General features: G+C 36.0%; 1 protein-coding gene across 1 annotated transcript in view; it reads right to left on the bottom strand.

The window, feature by feature from the left end:
• Nucleotides 1-24,172, bottom strand: part of LOC145681867 (uncharacterized) — a 148,161-nt gene that overhangs the window by 101,727 nt on the left and 22,262 nt on the right. Inside the window, exons 4-6 of the mRNA XM_081753473.1 lie at nt 23,820-23,944; nt 20,558-20,660; nt 8,513-8,798 (exon numbers count right to left, since the gene is read on the bottom strand). Coding sequence (XP_081609599.1) covers nt 8,513-8,798; nt 20,558-20,660; nt 23,820-23,944 — 514 coding nt within the window. The remainder of the gene's footprint in view (nt 1-8,512; nt 8,799-20,557; nt 20,661-23,819; nt 23,945-24,172) is intronic.

Here is a 24,172-nt window from a genome sequence, read left to right as displayed (position 1 = left end):
ATAAAATAATCAATAAGAATGGTCTTGATTGGAAGCTCGGACCATCCACGTAAAAGTAACTTACATTAACCATTCACCTAACAGACAATGACGCACAGGGCTTGGCACTACTTTATCAGATGGTTCTATCAAATGTAACTTAATTAAAACAATAGTAACAAATTTTAAAGCTTTAAAAAGTGTCCTGAAGAAGAGGAAGTTCATTTTGCACATTGTAACTAAGTTACAAGAGGTTTACGTCCTATCTGAACGGCGCATCCACCGAGTAAACTTTTGGAATATCCCCTTAAGATAGCTTTCAACGCAGCTAAGGGAAACGTATGTGAACCAGTAGTAGAATTCTCCGTAGCAGAATGGACAAAGTCGTGGTTCGAAACCCGTCGCTGAAATCAGATTTTTTAAAATCTTAATTCCTCAGTTCTGAAGATCTTTCTCTCCTTTCGTAATCATCTGATGCTCTAAAAAGAGTTCTCCACATTAATTCGACAACTGCCTAATGTGATCCTCGCAGTTCGAAAACTTCCCTTCTTATCTTTCACAAAATCAGAATTTTCGTCATAATACGAATGCTGTCCGATCATTTTTCCCCAATTCTAAATCTGTGTATACAAATCATCCCTCTCTGTCTCCATACTTGAATCCCTCTCTCTCTCTCTCTCTCTCTCTCTCTTTCTCTCTCAATGTCACCCAGGAAGTCATATGGCTTGAGATCAAACCTTCGACTCTTAAACCAAATGTAAGCTCTTTAGCAATGTGCTATTATAGCTCTATAGGTTTGTTGTTAAAACCAGTGTCTTTTAGACTTTATTCGGGGGGGGGAGGGGGAAGAGATTCTCCGATGACATAAGATTTTCACTTTTTATTAGTGTATTACTATACATTTGATCAAAAAATACGTATTTATGAAGCTCAAGAGAGGGGGAATTACACCCTCCTGTCCTGCCCAAATGACGCCCCTGAAACATTTGCTTGCACTTACTGAAAAGAAATTAAATGAATCATTGAATAAAACTCGTTTCTGTCCGTAGATATTTTAGAGCTTTTGACAATTTCCATAGATTTCTTAGGGAGCATCTTACTAGCTTGCACTCTTTAAAGAAAGAAAAGAATGAAACTAAAGATATTTATGAAGCTCTGGGAAGATTGTGTGACTTTCCTTTAATTTAGGCTCTTAAAAATATTTCAGAACAAACGAATGGAAAAGACTGTTTTAAAGCTATAACGTTGTAAATTTGATTCCTGTTTCTTTTTCAGCTGAATGGAAAGAGTGTACTACGTCACACACACTGCTTTAGACAAGGAGAGGTGGAGGACGGGGAGGAGTTGGAATAAATACTAGAAGCAACTAATCGATTGATATATGTATTGCGGGAATGCATAAGAAAACTGGACAAGAGTTCGTTATTCATTTGGACTTAGAATTTTTGTAACAAATTTTATGCCGCGGACTGTACCATGTAAGCAAGCTAACATTTAAAGCATAACCTCTCGTATTGGGCTGTTTGCAGCTACCTTCCTGACAGTTATTTGATTCCACATCGACACCACACGTTCTCCTTAGAAGCAAAGAAGTCAGTCACTGCTATTTGCAACTCATGCTTGTTGATGAAACATCGTGATTTCGGGAAATGTGTCATGAATCGAAATAGGCGGTAATCCAAAGGAGCAAGGTCAGAACTATATGGTGGGTGTAGCATAAGTTTTATGTGATTAAATTTCTACACTTTTATTGCGTTTTTCGATCCAAATGTGGTATTAAGTTATCCTGTGGAAGCAGGGCCCTCTTTTGGTTCGCAATGCAGTATATTTTTGGCACACGCATATGCTCCAACCCTTCGAAATCAAGGTTAGCATTCATGGTACGATCGTTAGGAACAAACACGAAGTTCCATCACATACAGAGCATGACTTTATGCTCTAAACACTTCTGTTTGACCACTAGTTCTGGAAGTTACTCCTTGCTCAACCACTGTTTTTGCACATTCGGAATTCGGAGGAAAAATAAACACTTTTCGTAGCATTTGACAATCCGTTTTAGGAAACGTACTTAACGCGAATCTTGAAGTAGTTGTCGCCACACACTCTCCTCTGGGCATGAGCTGGGGTTAACTCATGCGGCACAATACGGCAGGTCCTCATGGTTTGCTCGAGTTCATGAAGGTGAGGCACTACAGTTGACTGGGGCATGCCGAGTTGGTTTGACAATTGTCGTGTGCTGCTGAATGAATATTCCTCTGTGGCGCGTCGTATGAGGTTAGAATTTGCAAGTGGCCGTACCTTGGGTGATCATATTTTTACAACCTGCACAAAATTTCTAGAACAAACGAGTCGTTGTGGTTCACTGTAACTTTCAGTTTCGCAGGACAAAAATTTGGGTTGCTGCCGAGTTCGAACACATACAGAGACAGTTCACGTATCAGACACTGCTTCTAAAAACTGACTAAAGATACTACTGATCGAGTGTGGCCTCCGTTTTAAACAGTCCTCTTACCACACTACTTCTTCGGCTAATTTGAACTTGTACTTAGTTCGATCATGACGTATACACATGATTACTGTTTGGGCTCTGGAAATACTACAAGACTTAAGACATCCTTGTAAATGAAATGGTTTCCACTACATATCTTCAAAGAGGACATCTGAAAGCATTTTTAACATACAATGAATATGTTATATCTAATTTAAGCATTAAAGATCGCAGATGCTTCTCACTTACTGTTTGTTCAACTGAAAGGTTTGAAGGAGTCTAATTTTATAAATCAGGGAGATATAAATATATGGCCTGGACGATTTTGAAATGTTCCTTCAAAAATTGCTTGTCAAATCTGAATCTACAACATGACGTATTTTCCTATATGAAAGTAGAGTAACTAAACAAGTGAGTTACTATTGTAAACATCTAAACTTTGCGAATTCAATATTAGACCCGAAAGCAGTACATCTAAATGGTGCGCCATCAGCTGGTTTCTTTTTAAATTATATGTTGTGTTGAAAGTGATAGCTCATTTAGACCCAAGCAAGTGAAAGAAACATAGCGTCATATCTCCTCGGTACGAAATGAATCGATTTACACTTGAACATAGTTGGAAAACATTAATAACTTATTTGCAAGGTTAGTATTGTGTTACAAAAACAGTACGAAATTTCAAAGAAAGTTCAGTTGAAATAATATGCAAACCATTCCTGCCGTACGCAAGTATGTGCAGAAACTTCGTGAGATTGGTATGTTAAGTGATAACATAAGCTATCCTCGTGTGCATTCAGTGCGCTCAGTTCAGACTATTGCCATTGTTAACGAAAGTGTCCGCCTTACGCCGAAAACCTCAACTCGCCACAGATCATAGTAACTTAACATTAGGCGCACTGGTCTGAGAAGGTACATTCGCGAAGTGTCCTCTCGGGATTTGTGTAAAATTGATTCAAATGCTATGTTCCCCTTACCCCAATGTGTATTGTATTAATTTTAATGGCCCATATGAGTAATTTGCGTATTTATGGGCCTTCATATATCCGGAATTCAATCATACACTACTAAAACACTCGGACACAAAATTGCATTTAGTTTCTTTAGATGTAACTGAATATGAGTGTGGGTATATGTAAAACAAATTGAATCAAGTACTGCTTCTCTGACACATGTTACCCATCCCGGCTGCCATCTTGGATCCACTATATTGCATTCAACTTTCGGTTTTTCAAATGGGAATAGGTACAACTGACACATCAAATTCATGTTCAATTTTCTTGGAAATGCATTGGTGCAGAGAATTTTACCGTAGCTTGGACCGTTTGCAAGGTATTGCAAGTTAAATATCAGGAACTTCATGAAGACTAAAACAAATATAAAGTTGTGCAGGATTTCCGTATGTATGTGTAATCTTTTACGTAACTTATCATTAACGAAATATTCTCTGAACGTACATACTACAGACACACAGACGTCAATGCGGAAATCGTAGGTATTCACCTAAATGTGGTCCTATCTGGATTAACATTAGGCATTTTGACCCTAATGCAATACTTTCTTGTTATAGTATAACGTGGAAGCAATACCAATCACTCACAGAAATGTAATAAGATTATGACACTAGGGTGCAGCGTTTTACCACTTTTTTTTCGGAACGAAATGTAATACCTGGCAAAAGTGGCCAACCCACATGGACATTACAGGTATAGATTTTTTTCAAATCGGATAACATCTTCTGTGAGAACTATTGCCTCAAAGTTTCAAAATTTCATTGAAAATTAGAAAAAATACCAAAGTTCTTCATGAATTTTAGTTATGTTAAAGTAAACATTTTTTTTTTTGGTTAAATACATGTCAGTTGCTTAGAAAACTGACATTCAAGTATAAAAATGCCAGTTATGTGCCCTTGGAGGTGGATAGGGATGCCTCCTCTGGGGCCAGAAAAGGGGGCAAATTCAGTATATTTAAGCGGTTGTGCAGGTCCTCGCTCACCTGGTCATATAGTCTGTCCAACCATCCCAGAGTCTACCACGTGGAGGTGGCTGTACCTAGGGCTCCTGCGCCAGCCCTATCCAACCAACTAACCCTACATAGGGACGGATGAACTAATCCAATTCGTCACTGTCAGGAAAAATTGTCACAAATTGGGACTTTGATTGAAATTTAGACACAGCTTGCCTAGAAAGTAAGATTGACCTGATGATCCCGTCCCTAGCATCACTACCACATACTCGAGAGGCTGCTTCAGTGACTAATTTCACTATCCGTTCTACTGCCACCGTGTGGCATGGATAGACGGTGGAGGAATATTCTGGCACAGTGTTGTCAGAAAGTGAAAGTTTGTCCATGAGCTATTTGTTTGATACCGTCCTTAGAACTGGTGGTACAGTTATTGAAACATGAGTGCTTTCCCAAAAGATCATTTCAGTGTAATCTTTCGCCTCAAAATTCAGTCTGGGAATGATGTTATATCTAATAGTGTTATGAAGATTCTCTGCTTCGTGTTTTCGAGCACTAAGAATCTTATGTAAATCATCTTGTCGGACAGCAAGTAGACCATCAGTCATCATGGTGAAAAGAACATTCTCTGGGAGTGCGAGAAATACATTCGTCTGAATGGATGAACGGATTACAGCCTGGTATTCATTTGGTAAGTATCTAGACCTATGAATGGCCTCAAAGACGTGACAAGGACCGATAAGTATCTCAGGTCTTTACTGAGTTTTCTGAGCTCTTCTGACTATGATGAGGTAAGTCACATTTTATTGGTTTGAATGACACCACTGGAAGCTTTTCACAGTCAGATAATTTTGAACCTATGAGACCTGTGTGTATGGGACCTATGGGAATAGAGGCTTGAATTAGCACCAATATGCGTGAAGAGATCTCGGAAAGGCAGTTCATTAAAATGCAAGAGACAAATAGCCTGTTAGTTCCTTTAATTTTCGACGAATACCTACATTCCAACCAGTGTTAGTGTATGTTCCATCACACCCAAGAACCTCAACGTCATCAAAGCCACCTTCGATTTGGTTCATGATGTACTCGAAAATAACCGTGGTCTCGTCATGGCCAGAGTCAGAGGATGGTGTCACGTCACCAACGTATTGAGAGTTAGATTCAGCCACAAGTGATAAGTGCTATTCTCTAACGATGCCTGCGTGTGTTTTAGTGTCTGCCCTTTGACCATCAAAGTATAGGCTTTTAATGGGATCATCATTTCTAGAACTTTCTTTTAAATTCTGAGCAATTTTAATTTTCGCACGCCTTATTTTGCTCCTGTCCACAATTAAAGCAGAGTTATGTTGCTAGATTGTTGAGAAGTTATAATTCCAGCCTTTAAAGCTGCCGGATGCACAGTTGATGTTATATGTGCCGCAGCACTTTCGCTTGCATTGTATCTCTGAGCAATCATAGCAGTTTCAGTCAAGTCTAGCTTCGGTTTAGATGTTCTGTCTCTGGATTTGGTCTCTTCCTCAGAAGAGCTTTCCTCTCCTTTCTCTTCAAGGTATGCTTCATTGTCACTGAAGTCATTTTTGTGATATAATAAATAATATTGACTTTTTAAAAAAAAAAAAGAAATACAGAATTTTCTGTGAAAATAGTGTTTAGCAAACTATTATCAGTAACGGCCAATTCGTATAAGCTGAAGGCAACAGTAACCAAATATAGCGCTTGAGAAATGGCACCCACTTTGAAGCGTATCCGACTCGTTCCTGATACTGACGCTGAGTTACACAGATCGGGACAGGAGAAGGGCGTTGTAGTATTGTGAGGTGGAGGGGTGGGAGTGTCATGGTGAAAAATAACAACTCTGCTACCACTATGAACCACCAGTAGAAGGAAAAGGCAAAGACGAAAATAGTTGTAGAAACGCTTAATTGTACTGAATTTGCCCTCTTTGCCGGCCCCAGAGGATACACCCCTATCCCACTGCAGGGGCATATAACTGGCATTTTGAGACTTGAATATCAGTTTTTATAGCATCTGGCATGTATAAATCCAAAAATATGTTTACTTTAACATAACTAAAAATAATGAACAATTTTGGTATTTTTTGTAATTTTCAGTGAAAGTTTGAAACTTTGAGACAATAGTTCTCACAGAAGATATTATCTGATTTGAAAAAAAAATCTATACCTGTAATGTCCATGTGGGTTGGCCACTTTTGCCAGGTATTACATTTCGTTCCGAAAAAAAAAGTGGCAAAACGACCCACCCTATTATGACACTAATGTTGTAAAGAGTTTGTTTATACCTACAGTATTTTTGCAGTTAGAAATTGTTTAGATTTGCCAATATTAAAAACGCAAGCGTAACTGATATTACTCTGCAATGTCTATTCGCGAAGTGCCTGGAGGGATTTAACATGTAATACCTTCCAAACGGTACAAGCTACAGTAATATTCACTATAGCAGTGAATTTCCGAGAAAATTGTACATGAATTTGATGTATCACTTGCACCTATTCCCATTTGAAAAACCGAAAGTTGAATCCAATATGGCGGATTGGGGTGGGTAACATGTGTCAGAGAAGCAGTACTTCATCCAATTTGTTTTGCGTATGCCCACATTCATGTCGAGTTACATCTAAAAAAAACTAAAAGCAATTTTGGGTCCGAGCGTTATAGTAGTGTATGATTGAATTCCGGATATGTGGAGGCCCATAAATATGCAAATTACCCTATGGGCCGCTAGAATTAGTACAATACAAATTAAGATGCAAAGACTTTGCATTTGAATCAATTTTATACGATTCCCGAGGTGACACTTCGCGAATATACCTTGTGAGACAAATTCTGCATGAAGACCTCCCATTGTTCCCTTACAAGAATCAACTTACTCAGTAATTCAAGCAGAATTACCACTCCTTCGTTATCGCTCCCCTATTTGGTCTTTAGAGCAACTCGAAAACAGTAAAAAAAACTCATTCTCTTCAGAGAGAGACTGGAATTTGAATTACTTTTGCCTCACGATGGCCAGACTAACCATCACACCGCTCGCCACCGGTTCCGGTAGTTCATGAGTATGGTTCTTATATAAATTTAGAAAAAACAACGCTGGGAACTAGTCACGTTTTATTTAGAATCACACTAGTAGACTTTTATAAGATTGTAAAGTTCTAATATTACTTCATCAAATAACTCTTGAATAGAAGCAAATTTTCGAATTTCCTTTTGAAAATAGACAGCTAGAACGATAATCTCGACAGGGTTCTTTATGGAGTCAAATCTTCAATATATTCACATGCAAGAGTTATTTTAACAGTGGTTATTCATATCCCATTCATTCATAAATGTACGTTTCGCGTAACCGTAGTATGAGAATTTCAAAGCATTGTCGAGTAAACGGTCCCATAAAAGTTTCGGAGAAAATGTTTAAGAGGTCCCATCACGGCGAAATTAATACACAGTTAATTTTATAGTAATTATGTGATATCTTCAAATAGATAAAAGATAATCGAAAAATGGAACAAGAGCTCACCAGATAATTTTACATGTGATACCGCTATCACGACTCACTTTCGATTTCCAGCAATTTAAAAAATCGGCATTTATTGTCGCGTTTCTAAATGGCTGTAAACGGAAAGCTCCTAGGTGACTCGTGATAACGGTACCTCATGCAAAATAATATTATCTAGGATGCTCTTGTTCCATATTTCGAATATCTTTTATCTATTTGAAGATATCACATAATTACTGTAAAATTAGCGGTATTTTAATTTCACGGTGATTGGGCGTCTCTAAATTTTCTTAATCTTTATTTCAGACAAACCCACTCATTCGTAATATACGTTTCCACTGATTGTATTTACTGGCTTTAGCAGAGCTTATTTGAAATGAAATAAAATTTCTAGTTTTATGTCCCATTGCAATGCCATTTGTTATAAAGAGATTATGATTAATGAAAAGGAATAATAATGGGGATAGTATAGAAGGAAACGGGAGAAATTGAGAAAACTACTGAACACGAATATCTTATTGTATTTATGTATAGAATGAAATAATAAATCGGATCTAGAAAGTACGAAATGAAAGTACTTACTCATATTCAGGAAAAAGTGAGGACTGCATTTACAAATATCCATTACTTCTTGGTATCTGCACTGGATATCACAAGCGCGTGCACTGTAAACGGGACTCACACTTAGACTCCTTTCGTCCTGAAAATAGCATTTCCTCTGAGTTACAGATAATTGTCTCAGACTTGGTGAACTAACTGTCGGAGCTACCGTGTACAAAAGAATATATCCGCTGGCGCTATGTTTTTTAACAAAGACCACAACATTGTCCTTTGAATCAGGGTAATCGTAAGCTGAGACCAAAAAAGACTGAAAAAATATTAAAATAAAAAGGTTATTGTTCCAGTATTACACAAGAATATAGCCATAAAAGTAAATCATTAATCTACATATTACTATCCATGTTTTAAAATTAATCGAAAACTAAATACAGAAGCAATATATTAAAGGTTAGTACTGTTCGGAAAAATTAGAATATAATCACTAGGGCCCAGAAGTTGAGAAAAATCATCTTTTTTACAAGTACCTGAAGACGAGGCTTAACGTAATATATGTTCATTTTGGGTCATTGTAAGCCAGAAAATGATGGATTTTATTTGTCCTTTTTGTCCTTTTTCGTCCTTTTTATTGGTCCTTGCTTTTCATAGGTCTTAACGTCCTGTTTTGCACTTCATCTTTCGACAATAAATTTACTGGCTATTAACTCGAATCACCATCACCTCTTAAACATCTTTTCTTTAGTAAAGAAAATTCAAAAGATAAGACATTCTTCAACGACTGGACTGATAAGACCAGATGGTAATATTGTTTTCTGCAAATTTTGCGAACTGAAAGTGAGCACGGGAAAAACGATTCCATGTCCAATAGCACGTTGAACGTGAGAAACACGTGAAAACAACTTCCCAGGCCGCGGAGAAAAAAAGCTTCTATTAGGACAAAGTACTACTGGGCATTCCCCGTCGCTTTACAAAGATCTTTGCAGTGCCTTAGCTGGAGCAAATATCCCGTTAGCAAAAATAAATAATGAAACTTTCAAAATGTTTTTGGAGCCGTATACAAATCGGGAGATTCCTGACGAGTCTACCCTCCGAAAGGAGTATGTGCACAATTTCTTTCAACTGTGTCTTGTATACTACCAGAAGCTTGTATTTCTTGAGCATCATATTCATTAAATATGTAATTCTAATTACATTGGGTCTTATTTTTTACATCCTTTTTTCCATTTTTGGTCCTTTTTTTAGATATTTTAGGTCTTTTTATAGGTCTTTTTTGAGCCATTTTTAGGTCTTCAACTTCCGAACCCTAATAACTACCATCATCACAGATATATACCGTTACTGGCAGGCTACTTTCTATTAACTAAGAAACATTCATGCATCACAATATTCAGCTAGCTTCTTTCGTCTTGACATAGTATTATAATTATCCCTTTTTAATACTGTCCATCAACTGTAATCATTCTCGCCTCTCTACTTTTTCCTTTCACCGTACCATCTTTTGCGTTCCTCATCATTCAATTTCTTCTCAGAAAACGACTAAAAAACCCGTTTCTCTTCCCTTTTTAGTTACATTGAAAGCTTTTTCCTCTTCTACTATTTCTATCACTTCCTCTTCGTTTTCAGTTCGACACTTTTAATTTTCTCAATTCGTCTCTACAATCAAATTGCTAAAGTATTTACTCTTTTTCTCTTTGTCACTTTTGTGTAATGGTTTCTGTATTATAGAATATAATACTTCACACGAAATATTTTATGCGTTTTCTTCATAATTATTTCTTCATTGATCCACAAAATATTATTTTCTTCTTAAGATATAAAGAATCTGAAAAATCATGTACTTGGTTGTGTATTGGAAACAATCGTGAAAACGTAAAGTGCACGGTATGTTTAAGTATGTTTCTAATCAAATGGAATAGTCTGAAATCTGTGAAAGCACATGAATTTTCCGAGAAACATTAAAGGCACAGAGTGGGGCAGAAAGTAAAGTGTTAACTAATTTCTTTGTACAGAAGAACACCACTGAAGAAAATAAGATGACTGCATTTGAAGTTGCCAAAGTATATCATCATAGTCAGCACCATCACTCTTATCTCTCAATGGACTGTAACTTTAAACTTGCTCGGAAATGCTTCCCAGATTCAAAAATAGCTAGTAAATTGTCCTGTAGTCAAACAGAGTGCGAGAGTATAGTTTGCAATGTTTTAGTGCCTCATTCGGTTGTAATTATTCGTGCAAAATTGGACAACTCCTATTTTTTTTTTAATTTCAAGTGATGAATTTAACAGAAAGAATCAAAAGACTTTTCGTTTTTGTATACAATTTTATTCTAAGGATGGAATTTGTACCTGAGTTCTAGATTTTTACCAAGACAGCAATGAAACTTCCGATGCAATTGCAGGTCACATAAGAATTATTTCTAAAAAGCAACAATTTAGATATCAGAAATGTAATACATACACGGCAGACTTTACAGCTGTTAATTATTGGAATCGCCTATCGGTTTACCAAAACTTGAAACATAATCGTAACTTGATCGCTGCAAACTGCAACTGCCATGTTATACACAATGTAGCTAAAGAAGCCAGCAAAGTTCTTGGTGCCATAGATGTTGAAACACTTCTTATTGAAATATATAATCAATTCTCGATTTCAGCAAAAAAGTGTCGCTAAGTTAAAGGAATTCTATGAGTTTGTTGAGTTAAAATGGCAAAATATTTTGCGTCATGTACCAACCAGGTGGCTTTCTCTTTATTCTGCTCTGACTCGTCTATTGGAAAAATGTCATGCCATTAAATCTTACTTTTTTAAGTTTGGGCGAAGAAGAATATGATCCGCTAATTTGGAGATTTGTTTCCAGTGGCTTCGAAAGTGATAATTCAGTAACACCAGAAGAAGCATACCTGTATTTCTACCACAATGTTTTGGACATTTTCCATAGCAGAATCTTGTTGCTTGAAGAAATCAACTGTTCTTCCTCTGAGTTGTTTAAAACCATGGAAGGTTTGTTAAATGAACTTAATCAAACATTACACGATGAATTTTATAATTTTAAGGCTAACCTGTGTTTCAGGGAGCTTTTACTTAAAGAAAAGAATAACTTGAAGAGTGAATTTAATGGGTTCTATCAACGAGCTATCGACTACTTACAGCAGTGGTTTGATTTCAGTGATGCAAATCCTTTCTATTACTTTAGGAGATTTGGGATAACAACTATACTGCAGTGATCACATCTTGAAGCAGTGACTAAATTAAATTTAACCGAACAGATAAATGTGGATGCGCTGTGCTCTGAATTTGTTTCGGTTAAAAATAAAAGGATATCATCTGTATGGAAAAAGTTCACATGAAACGAAATGGAAACTCTTGTTTCAGAAATGTGGAAATGAAAATCTGCCAAATTTGTATAAGTTGGTTCAATATGTATTATGTATTCCCGTAAGTAATGCTCTTACCGAACGTGTCTTTTCTATTATGGGAAATATTAGGTCCGATAGTCGCAATCGCTTAGATGTTAGTGTTATGAAAGTAGAGATAGTGTAAAGTTAATTGTTCTCACAACTTCTCAGAATTTTATGACTATTTAATGACAACACCCTTGCTTCTTGAAGCTGCGAAAAGTAACAGAAAGTATTCATTCAAATATAAGCAAACTTCAATGGCAGTTAACCTTATAAGTACCAGTATGAGCTTTGAGATTATATTTGAAGTTACTTGATAAGCATTTTAGTAATGTTTCATACAAGTGCACGTCTAACGTAACTGAATTTCATGTTATGTACATGTTTACTTTCAATAAACTGGAATCACAAAGTAAAAGAGAATACGTAAAAAAACTGATACTTTTAAAAAAGCAAATTTGAGGTCACATGTTTAAAGGGAATAAGTAAAAAGAATTCTTCTTTTCAACAAAGAATAGTTACTCTCTTGAAAAGAAGAATTTTTGACTTTTTCCGTTTTGCAATGCTCCAGGATTGCTCTCTTTAAAAGAACAATTTCTCATTTTCTTTTAGTTAATGACAAATAAAAATATGTTTCTAATATTGAAGATCTACCCTTGCATATGGATGTGTAAAATGATGCAACATGACTAGTTTTGCATGTTATGTTTGCTTTTACCTTGACTTCAATTCTCGATATGTACGGGATTTCTCCAGATTAAAGGTGGTAACCCTATATCTTAATTATGTATAGCACGTCACTATTGTACTGCAAAAACTGTTCTTTGTTTTACAAGTGATATATTATTTCTGGATTAAGACTCTATTACAGTATTTGTACCCATGGCTGTCTGTATAGTAGTTAATATGAGTTACTTCGTTCGCCTGTTGCGCTTTCCATAGTTCTTCGGACAACATTTGCAACAATACAGAATAAAAATAAAATAATTCAAGAATTCCTTTAAAATTTACTCTTTTTCTATGAACAAACTACATAAATATTAATCTCACAAAAGAAATAAAAAGCTATGAACAAAGAAAATTTTAATAATAATAATAATTGTGTAACAGTTTCGCCAACTAACTAAACCTCTTAGCGAAACTATTACACAATTATTATTTTCAATTAAAACTTGCTTTGTTCAGAGGTTTTTATATCTTATGTGAATTTACTAAAATAAAGCAAAGCTAACATGATCCATATAATTATTACATATATATTGTACAGACAATCTGCAATATATACATATATATTGTAGTTTGTAAAATTGATTCGATCTAACCTCCAAGTTTGATGTCTGCTTAAAGAATTACATAATGTGTCAAAACACATCAATAATATTTTGATAATTCATATAGCATTTGGTTCTGAAAAGCAAAATAACTAATTAATCAATTAATCAACTAATCAACATAACCGTAGTCAATAAACAACCCTTCATTCCTCACAGACTATAATAGATTCTTACTTTGATCATGTTTCACCTGTACTCTATCGTACTTGTAGGACCTACTACCATTTCGTAAGATAGTAATATCTAAATCAAACTTTATTTATTTCCATTTTAATGATAAATTGGGACTACTTCTTGATAGGACAGTTTCGTAACCCGAACTTTCATTTAAAAAATCAACCCACCAAATATGTGTTTGTGGAACAGTTAAACTAATATTTCATTTCGAAAAGATAAATAGCATTAGTCCAATTCGAGAAGGAACTTTATATCCTACAATAAATGTCTCAAATCTCTCCAGCCAAAATTTCTATGGATTAGGGCAGTGACATAGAAAAGTTTTTAGGATGGTCTAAAGAATAAGAAGAAACTTAGACGGGCCAAGATAATTTGCTTAAAAGCTACAATGCTACATTTCAGAAAATTCCCTATTAAAGTTTGAAATGCGGACACTTGCTTCATGCAAAATGTAGGTGTCGTTCAGCCTAGTGCACGCTAGCGCCAGATACAGATGTGTGCAGCATGATACTGCAAGTTTGTAATGATTTCAAAAGAATTATACAGGGCAGAGAGAGGAGGGAGAGATTCCTTGTAAATAAATAAATAAAGTTCTGAGCAGTCTTATTACAGTGTAGTTATGCAACGCCTCCTTGTTAAAAAGGACAACTACATAGCTAGTAGCTAACTTAATACGTGAATTTATGACTATGTCTAACTGCGAGTGGAAGAGCACAGCCAGTATTGAAAAAAAATTAAAAACTTGACAAATGGTGATCTTAAGTGGAGTATTGGAGCGAATGGGCAACAAAAAGTTAATATCTACCAATTACTCGTTTTTCAAGTCTCTTGTAAAGAATCAATTTGTATAGAATTGCATATATTTGATATATTGTTTAATAAGTATTTTTTTAAGAATTTGAGTTAATATATTCAGTTTTGGGAAAATACGAAGGGTCGATATAGTTGAGTTTTGTGAAGTAGTGAATGGAAGTCTCTCGTTCTCTGGAAATAAAATGAAATCCTACAAAGAAGGATATACCTATAATATTTTATTTTAAAACAAAAAGAGTTAATAATTCCAATCTTGAAGGCACCTATATTATATTGTTTTATAAGGAAACTAGCAGCGTTCACCCCGCTTCGCTGCGGTCACCCCGGAACGCAATAAACTTTGTTACTTAGATAATTTTTACTTTTTCGCTTTCAAGTGATATGATAAAAACCATAGAAGATTGCAGTAAATGTTAACATTATATCGCCTGTCATTTATGTTAACCCGCCCCGCTTCGCTGCGGTCACCCCGGAACGCAATAAACGTTGTTACTTAGATAATTTTTACTTTTTCGCTTTCAAGTGATATGATAAAAACCATAGTAGATTGCACTAAATGTTAACATTATATCGCCTGTCATTTATGTTAACCCGCCGAGTGACACGGTCATGCGGGTTGCATATAAATACGTTTATTTTTACCTATGATGAACTAACAAAGGATTTGTACGTTATGGACACTTGAATGGTCAATTATCTCAAGACACTGGTAATTAAAAATTAAAGTGATATGATAAAAACCATCTAGGGTCCAAATCCTAATAACCCCCCAAAAATGAAAGAAATTGGTTCAGCCGTATTAGCGTGATGAGGGAACAAAGGATTTGTACGTTCTCTTTTATATATATAGATTACAATTTGAAATATTTGGTAAGTGGATCCATTTGAATTTATTAAATATATTGTATTCGTCAAGTCAATTGTCTTATATAGCAACTTTGCTAATTGATACATTCATAAATATTAAAATTCTGTATAGTGTTTTGTTAGATGTTGAAAAAAAATGAAATGAAATCTTTAGTTTTACGTCCAACGGTTATGCCGGTTAGACTAAAGGAGACGGTGATAATGAGAAATGAGTGAAAATGGTGGAATGAAGAAAGTGGGAGGAAACGGGAGAACCCCGAGAAAACCCACGAGCACGGTGTTTGTCCACCACAAAGTCCACACGGCGCGAGCTGGGATCGAACCAGGGACCCCAAGCACCGGAGGTGAACGCTCTACCACTGAGCCACCGCGGCCCCTTATATAAAGATAAACAGGGTTAGTCAAAATTATGTCAACACTGAATGAACATACCACGTGGAGGCAAAAATACTGTGTTCTATTAAAATGTATTGTTTTGTAAGATGTATTTTTGGCATGTCAGTGTATTGTATTGTTCCATTGTTTTGTTTTGTAACATCTTCAATCTCTTTCATTTCAGTTGACACACAGTGGCTGATCGATTAATACTGGGGCAAAGAAAATTTGTAGCAAGCCTAATGGAAGTGTACAGTTCACCTAGTGTGGTCCGTGGAAAGTTTATACAACGATTTGCACGTGATCCACCAAGCCGTTTAACATTGTACCGCATCTACAATAAGTTGATGGCTACAGGATCGGTAGCAGACAAATATAGAGGCAATGCAGGACGACCAAGAATAGGACGATGTGAACAGAACATTGCTATTGTACAGCAAGCTGTGTTGCGTAGGCCTTCAAAATCAAGCGTTCGATGCAGTTTGGAAACAGTAATACCTCAAAAAATAGTGTGGCGCATCTTGAAACTCGACTTTGGAATGAGAGCGTATCACACCCAAGTCACTCAAGCTTAAACATTGGCGCAGAAACGTAAGTGGGTGGAATGTTGTGATTTTAGCTGAAATTACCAATATCCAGCAAGATGTGAATGTAATGGCATTCAGCAATGAAGCCACTTACACACCAATGGGTTTGTAAACCGACATAACACGATTTTCTGGGCCACCGAAAACCCACGCGTCATTCGGGAACATGAACATGACTCCCCCAGAGTAAATGTTTGGTGCGCTGTGACCGCAGCTGAAGTCATTGGACCCTACTTCTTTGACACACAAACAGTAATTGCATACGTGTATTTATGGATGTTAAAGCCCTACCCTTGATGAACTACCACTAGAAATCCGCCGTGCAGGGTATTTTCAAGAAGATAGCTTCACCGGACTGGGCCCAAACTGTTAGGGACTATCTCAATGATACGTTTACCGGTCGATAGATTGGTCGTGATGGACCATTGCGCTGGCCTCCACAATCCCCTGACTTAACACCTTGCGATTTTTGGTTATGAGACATGGTAAAGGAGCGCGTTTACAGTATGAAAGTTCGCGACAATAATGACCTAAAAGACCATATATGGATGTGATATCATCCATTCCCCGTGAAATGTGTGCACGTGCTTTAAATGAAACTGTTCGTCTTTGGTTTGTATGTGTTGAACGTAATGGTGAACAGGTTGAGGAGACTTCAGAGTGAGTTCGCAGGTATTTAGCATTTGCAGTAGGTATATCATGTCGGTGACATTCCCTTGCAGTATATCATATCAGAGACATTTTTTCGTGTATAGATGTATGTACAGTTTGAATACATTTTTTCCCATTGAGTGTTAATATAATTTTGACTACCCTGTATTATCAAATGCAGCCTTTTCTTTATAGAAATAAAAAATCATCAGAATTGATATTGACTAGTAACCATAAATATAAAGTATTATAACTATTCAAATATTTTTCCTATTAGTGTTACGTAAACAGATCTGCAATTCACATGTAGAATACTTACCTAAGTATTGTCACTCGATTCAATTTTGAAAGTGTAGTGAATGTTTGAGGACCTCTATTTTTCTTTCAGATTCACCTTCCACCCAACGATACCTCTGCTCTTATTTGCTAGAATGGGTACGTTGCAAGATAGAAGCAGAATTCATCTGAAAAGAGGATGTCCGACAATTTGTTACTCCATGCGTGAGCAGTGCTCACTTGTGGCTATGTGGATAGTTTATGCGCATTTACGTGGGAAACCTGAGTTCGATTTCCACATTAAGCTGTAGGTCCACATCTCATATAGCCTTGCTGCTGAACGAGATGCTAAACTAATATCCAATCCAATCTATTCACGACCAATGTAGTCTCTCATATCTATGTTGTGCAGTCAGCGAAAGCAGCAGCAATAGGCATCGTGCAAATTCGCTTCGCTCTGCCAAAAGACGTAGAACTGTTCGTAGGAATATTGGGTGCTGTGCAACAGTTTCTAGTACTTGTGTTAGTGTGCAGGATGTGGCTGTCTGATTTCCCGAAGTCATATGCACAATCCGTCTGTCCTAGCGGCCTATGATACGAGACAGTCGTTGAGATTCGGTGTGTCATTGCCTAGTGCCTTCGTCGAGCCATCACCACATAGCTTCCCTGTGATTACATTCCATCCAATGCAGAAACCAATATAACGGAGGAATAAACCACATTCACAATACGACTCGATTCGTCCCGATAAAGAGCAGAAACCTGCTTGAACGTTTGCTGCATTTGTCGATGAAGCATCTTTTGTCCGTATACACTCATTGATCTCACATCAACCTTACTACTAAATTCTAGCTGTATGGGCGCCCTCACCTTGCTGTCATACCCGGATCCTCCGCTGCTTTGCTGCACTGTCGAACTAATCAATTATTTACAGTTTCGAACTCTACGTATTCTGTAAATTAGGACTTCCAATTATTTCTCGCTCTTAACGTTGCATTTTTAATAGTGAGCATTGAATTCTTCCGGTATATATTACAGTTAACTTTTCATAGTTTTGTTTGTTTACTTATTTATTTATTTATTTTAAATTTACAACATCGTTGAAGATTATTAATGTTTTTTTTTGTTCTGAAAACATGTGTTGGGAATGACATTTCTTACAAGGAGCGTCACTCACCGATTTGAATAAAACTTTGCATACTTGTAGAACATCGAAAAATAATCGGCACGTATTTTTTATATCGGCAATGGTACAGGTTTAAGGGCAGAAAACATCCTTTGAACGGTAGGGTTGGTCTCTAAGCCTAGAGAGAAAACAATCATTTAATGTAGAAGGAAACATACTGCCATTGGAGGTTTAGAAGAGCTGATGCAGAATTTAACGTCAAAATTACAAAATTCAAAATGGTGGATCCAATATGGTGATTACAATTACAAAAAGGATTCTGGTTTGAAATGCTCTGCACTTAGGCAAGAACAACCATAGTTGACAGAGGTTACTGCGAGAAGGTTGCTGACCGATTTGAAATACTTCTTTGTACTTATTTTAACGGGATGCTTGATTAAAATGCGTCTCTGCGCCTCTCACTATTAAGGGTGCTTATTTAAAGTGAGTCCTCTTGCCTCTCACTATACGGGATGATTATTGAAAGTGAATCCCCTCGCCTCTCACTATAGTCCAAAACAACCTCTTTATATCTGAAAATGTCCTTGTGAAAGCATCAAATTAGGGAAATATAACAACAAGTCTTGTGAGGTCATGGTTTCAAGAGGTTTTTCTCCCAGGGTCTAATGCAAAGTCCATTTTGTTATTTGATTCGTGGAGTGATCACAATTCATCAACGTTTGAACCTATTTTAAGAACAAAAGAGTACCTCAAACTATAAACCCTTCCTGCAGGAACAACTGGTAGGATTTAGCCTCTTGATTTGTTCTTCTTTAGACCGTGGAAAAACTTCTTGAGACATTTTTCTGGCATTGTCCTTCTCTACAAATGTAACATAAATTTACATCTCGTAATAATATAATTAAGATTCAATTACCGATTCATAATCAGTTTTTTTTTCTCCTGGTTTTGCAAATCTTATTAGATATGCGTGGTACAAAAGTGGTTATTTGGAAGAAAAACCACCTGCGTTTGAAAATCCCGTAACATTTTGTTTAAAAGGTTCTGCAGCATTTTGCGATTTGTTTACAGTTATTTCCGTAACAAGTGTGGGTGGAGTAAACGATGTTTGTACACCACAAACCTTTTTTGCGGAATATCATTACTGTCAAACGTTTTCTCGATAAATTCATAATTATAACAATTGATGATATATGAAGTTTTGATGTAGTGAGAGGTGAGAAGACTCACTTTAAATAAACACACCGAATAGTGACAGACGAGGGGCTCACTATAAATAAGCATCCCTAATAGTGAAAGGTGCAGAGACACACTATAATCAAGCGTCCCGTTGAAATACATACAGAAAGGGCTTTCAAATCGGTCTGTAACCTTTTCGCAGTAACCCCTGCCAAGTATGATTGTTCTTGTCTAAATACAGAGCATTTGAAACGAAAATACTTTTTGTAATTATAATCACCATATTGGATCCGACATTTTGAATTTTGAATTTTGTAATTTTGACGTCAGATTCTGCATCAGCTGTTCCCTGGCAGTATGTTTTCTTCTACATTAAATGATTGTTTTCTATCTAGGCTTGGAGACTACTCTTACCGTTCAAAGGGTGGTTTCTACCCTTAAACCCGCAACATTGCCGAAATAAAAAAATACGTGCCGATTATTTTTCAATGTTCTACAAGTATGCGAAGTTTCATTCAAATCGGTGAGTGACACTTCCGTAAGTTTCCTTGTTAGTATGACGAATGTTTAAATGAAAGTTGGCATTAGTAGAGTTGGCAAATCACTGACCAACTTAATGAATTGTGAAACGCTTCATGCTGAATCATTATTATTTAGACACGTTTCTACTACGAAACTAAACATACAGCATTTTTATCTTTAAAAAAATAACTGTGGCGAGTAAATAACAATTTATACTAATTTCAAAGCTTTCTCCTATTGGCAGGGTCGGACTAAGGGGGCATAGGGAACTATAGCCCCGGACCTCCAGGTGGACAGGGGCCTCCACTCTGACCAAAATCTCAACTGGCTATCTAATAAGCACGAAGATACGATCGCCATCATAAAATAAAATATAACCAAAAATATGAAACATATTCCCTTAACTTTCCTACTGTACTTTCATAGGAAAGTATTACTGTAGGTAAAGTCAACAGGGGCCACACATTTTTCTAGCCCCGCGCCTCCAGATGGGTTAATCCAACCTTGCCTATGGTTATGGTTCACTAGGCCTAATTGCATTTCATATTCAACCCTTGTGCAGGGTCCTGAACATCAAAATAATGCTAACTCAATATAATGCAGAAAAAATCCACTTTTTATACCTAACAATTCAAATATATTTTTGACTTTTTGTTTTTACCTGTCACGATTATGTTTGAAACTGTTTGATTTTATGTTTTATGAAACTGTTTGATTTTATGTTTTATGCAACATTGTACATTCTTATTTTATTACATATTTACCTTCATATTTTCGGAAGGAAATTTAACAAAGAAGCCATTTGTATTATCACTACTCTCCATGGAGTTGTTTGCGATCATTTCTTCAGTGTATGTGAATCCATTGCTGGAAAACGAATATTATTTTATTGTCTTGAAAATACAATTTTAGATTCTATGAGAGTAAAATAATTATTATTCCCACATTTTTTGTAAACTTACAAGTTAACGAATACTTCTCTTATGCAATTTTATGTTACATACTTGTAATTAAGGAAATATCGTGCATGACACTAGAAAAAAAATTGACAAGTGAAATTGAAGCCAATAGTATAACTATCACATCTGACAGCTTTGATAAAAATTCCTTTGTAATTTAATACGTTTCTAAAATTAAGAACAGAGTAGACTTGTTTTGTACCTAGAAACATTGTTTCATCTTATTGGTTTGATGATTCGTTGAAATTTAAGTCTTTCTGCAAAATGTTTGCCTATATATCGTCATTCGAAAACTATGCATCGAGTTTTCATAGCACAGAAAACAATATTGCACATTATTATGTCTGTACCTCTTTCAACATTAAGCGTACAATATTTGAAAAAGAGGGTTATTATGCTTTAGCTTGACAAAGATAATTTATAGAAGGTTGGAATCCAAGATACAAGTACTAACAGGTGATCAGTTTAGAATCAGAAAGAAAAGGAGCAAAGTAAGCAATACTTGTATTAAGAGGATTGTTCCAGTGGGAAGAGAAACTTTGTAGCATTTGTGGGGCTCATAAAAGCTTTTGATAATGTAGAATGGAACAAAATGTCCAAAATTCTGAATGAAGTGGGGATAAACTACCTAGGTATAAGGAGCGAAGAATAATATATAACCTGTACAAAAAAACAAAGACAACAATTGAGGTAGAAAGAGAAAGAGAAGAAACAGTTCATAAAGGAGTCAGGCAAGGATTCTCATTGTCAATAATTTTTATTTAATCTCTATATTGAAGAAGGGATAAAAGAAATCAAGGACATTAGCAGCATAGGAATAACGGGCAGAAAATATGCACAGTTAGATTTGGAGACTATATCATACTCATGTTACTGACAATATTACCCTAGCAATGGATAGAAAGCTGGTAACTGTTCCGGCTCTATTAAATTTCTCTAAAGCTTTTCAATCAATTACACATAAGATCCTCTTTCATAAATTGGCGTCGAAATTTAACTTCTCCGAGGGTGCTGTGAAATGGGTTCAAAATTATCTACAGGGACGGCAGCAATTTGTAACCGTATCCAATACTTTCTCTTCACTGTAGAATCTCTCATGCGTTGCTCAAGGAAGCGTCGTTCGCCCTCTCCTATTCTGTATGTACATTAACGATCTTCCTTCTGTCTTACAATATTGTAAACGTCACCTATACCCAGATGATTTTAAAGTTTATGTCTCAGGTCAACCCGAAAACTTGGACAGTTCGATTCAACAAATGAATGATTATTTGCACCGCATTTACTTGTGGTCAAATGAAAATGGGTTAACCATAAATCACTGAAATCTAAATGCATTGTGTGTCTCCTTTAAACGGCTTATACAAACGCACCGTTCGAATATACCAGTAATACGGATAAATGGAATAATTATTCCATTATCTGAAACCATTAGAAATCTCGGAATAATAATAGATCAATTTCTTAAGCGGAAACCTCACATTAACGCTGCATGTAATAAAGCGTTCTGGTCTTTGCATTTACTCACTAGACTAGAGAATATTCTCCCCACTGAAACAAAGTTAGTACTTGTAAAATCTCTAATATTTCTTCCTCTTGAATATTGTGATGTAGATCTCTCAGATTTAAATGAAGAATTTGTGTACCGTTTGCAACGTATCCAAAATACCTGTATACGGTTTGATTATAATCTCAAACGATCAAATTATTTCACTCCATATTACAGAAAGCTGGACTACCTGAAACTTGCTAATAGACGTTACTTACATCGACTCATACTTCTCTTTAAAACTTTGCGCTTTCAACGACCTTCCTACTTATTTTAATGATTGCAAACATTAAATGCTCATCACAATCGCAATACAAGATCAAGTGTAAATTAACTCCTTTCTCTTCCAATACACTCATCGAAATATTACTTGAATGCGTTCTTTGCATGGAATGAACTTCCACCCTACATATGACAATCTCACTCAATCAACCTATTTAAGAAGTCGGTTGACCAGACTCTTCATGTCTCCAAAAATGGTGAAATGGTGATTTTTGTTATTCTTACCCTTTCTTTGTTCTTTTATTCTCTAATTGTACTCTAAATATTTTACATGTTTATTTGTAATAATCTATGTACGCATGTGATATATATTTATACGCAGATTAACGGCAATTTTAGAAATGGGTATTGGCAGCCATAAGCAGGTGGTAGCACTGCGGGAAAGTGACCTTGAGCAAGTAAACACTTTGCCATTTTAGTAACAATGGCTCAGTGGAACGGGCAACAGCGTGCGTTAGCCATAAAAAGGTTTTATAAAAACAATTATAATTTGAAAGCTGCGCAGAGGGAGTTCCGACGTTTCTACAACTTAGACGTCATGGTGCTGTTCCATTAAAACACGCGACAAAAAGTTGGATTAACTTTGAAGAGACTGGATCTGCTAGAGCTGGATTTAGATTTGGTGGGGCCCTACGCTACTGAAGACAATGGGGCCCTTTATGTGTCTAGATGAACGTAGGATTCCATATACAGAAATGATGAAACCACTGATATTTTAGGAAGCAGGCTAGCAGAATGGGGCTCCATTACTTACATCATAGGGGCCTATAGGGGTTGCTATATGTAGATTTTACTTTATTTATTATTTTTCTAATATTTTGGAAATGTATATTGAATTTTCCTTTAATTTTTGGGGCTCCCAAGAGCGTAGAACCCTAAGCTATAGCTTGTTAAGCTTACAAGTAAATTCCGCACTGGGATCTGCCCTAAAGAAGGAGCCAAAAGAACGACTAAGAACTCTGGATGATTTGAAACAGAGAATTCAGGACTCAAAAGCAGATTTCAAGAATGCATTCATACAGGAAAACGGCATCTAAAGGACGTTATTTTTAAGAAATGATAAATTAAATGAATGTTTATAAAATGGCAAATTTTAAGTTTTCTATTACTATGAATAAAATGTTTTTCTACCATTATTCTTTGTTTTATTGGGTTGGTTCTATTGTGTTGTTTCCGTTTTCTTGTGTCATCCTATATATATATACGCCAGATACGAGAGAGAAAGATACTTGTACCAACCTTACGATGTTTGTCAAGGCAGAGTTGGAAACAACAGATGGTCCAAGTGGTGTATTCAGAAAATGTTTGTCGATAATTTTTCGACGAACGAAACCAATAACTAAGACCTTCGGCATTCCTTTAACCTGTAATACAATATATGACAGCTAAGTATTATCAGGTCAAATTCAATATTATTAAGAGAAAGTTTATGTGTACTAGAAAGTGTATATATTAAATCTTTGTAAAACCATTAGAACAATAAGTGATAAGATCGAAATTTTGATACTTAGTTTAGGCTAGCTCTAAACTTAAATTTACCAATATCATATCCAAGGGCAAATATAGGTACTTCATTAAAATATGTAAACAAA

The sequence above is a fragment of the Thermobia domestica genome, chromosome 3, assembly GCF_964235325.1.
Source record: "Thermobia domestica chromosome 3, izTheDome1.hap1.1, whole genome shotgun sequence".
NCBI classification, from domain to species: domain Eukaryota; kingdom Metazoa; phylum Arthropoda; class Insecta; order Zygentoma; family Lepismatidae; genus Thermobia; species Thermobia domestica.
Note: the sequence above shows the minus strand (reverse complement) of the source record. Positions and strands in the feature narration are given on the sequence as shown.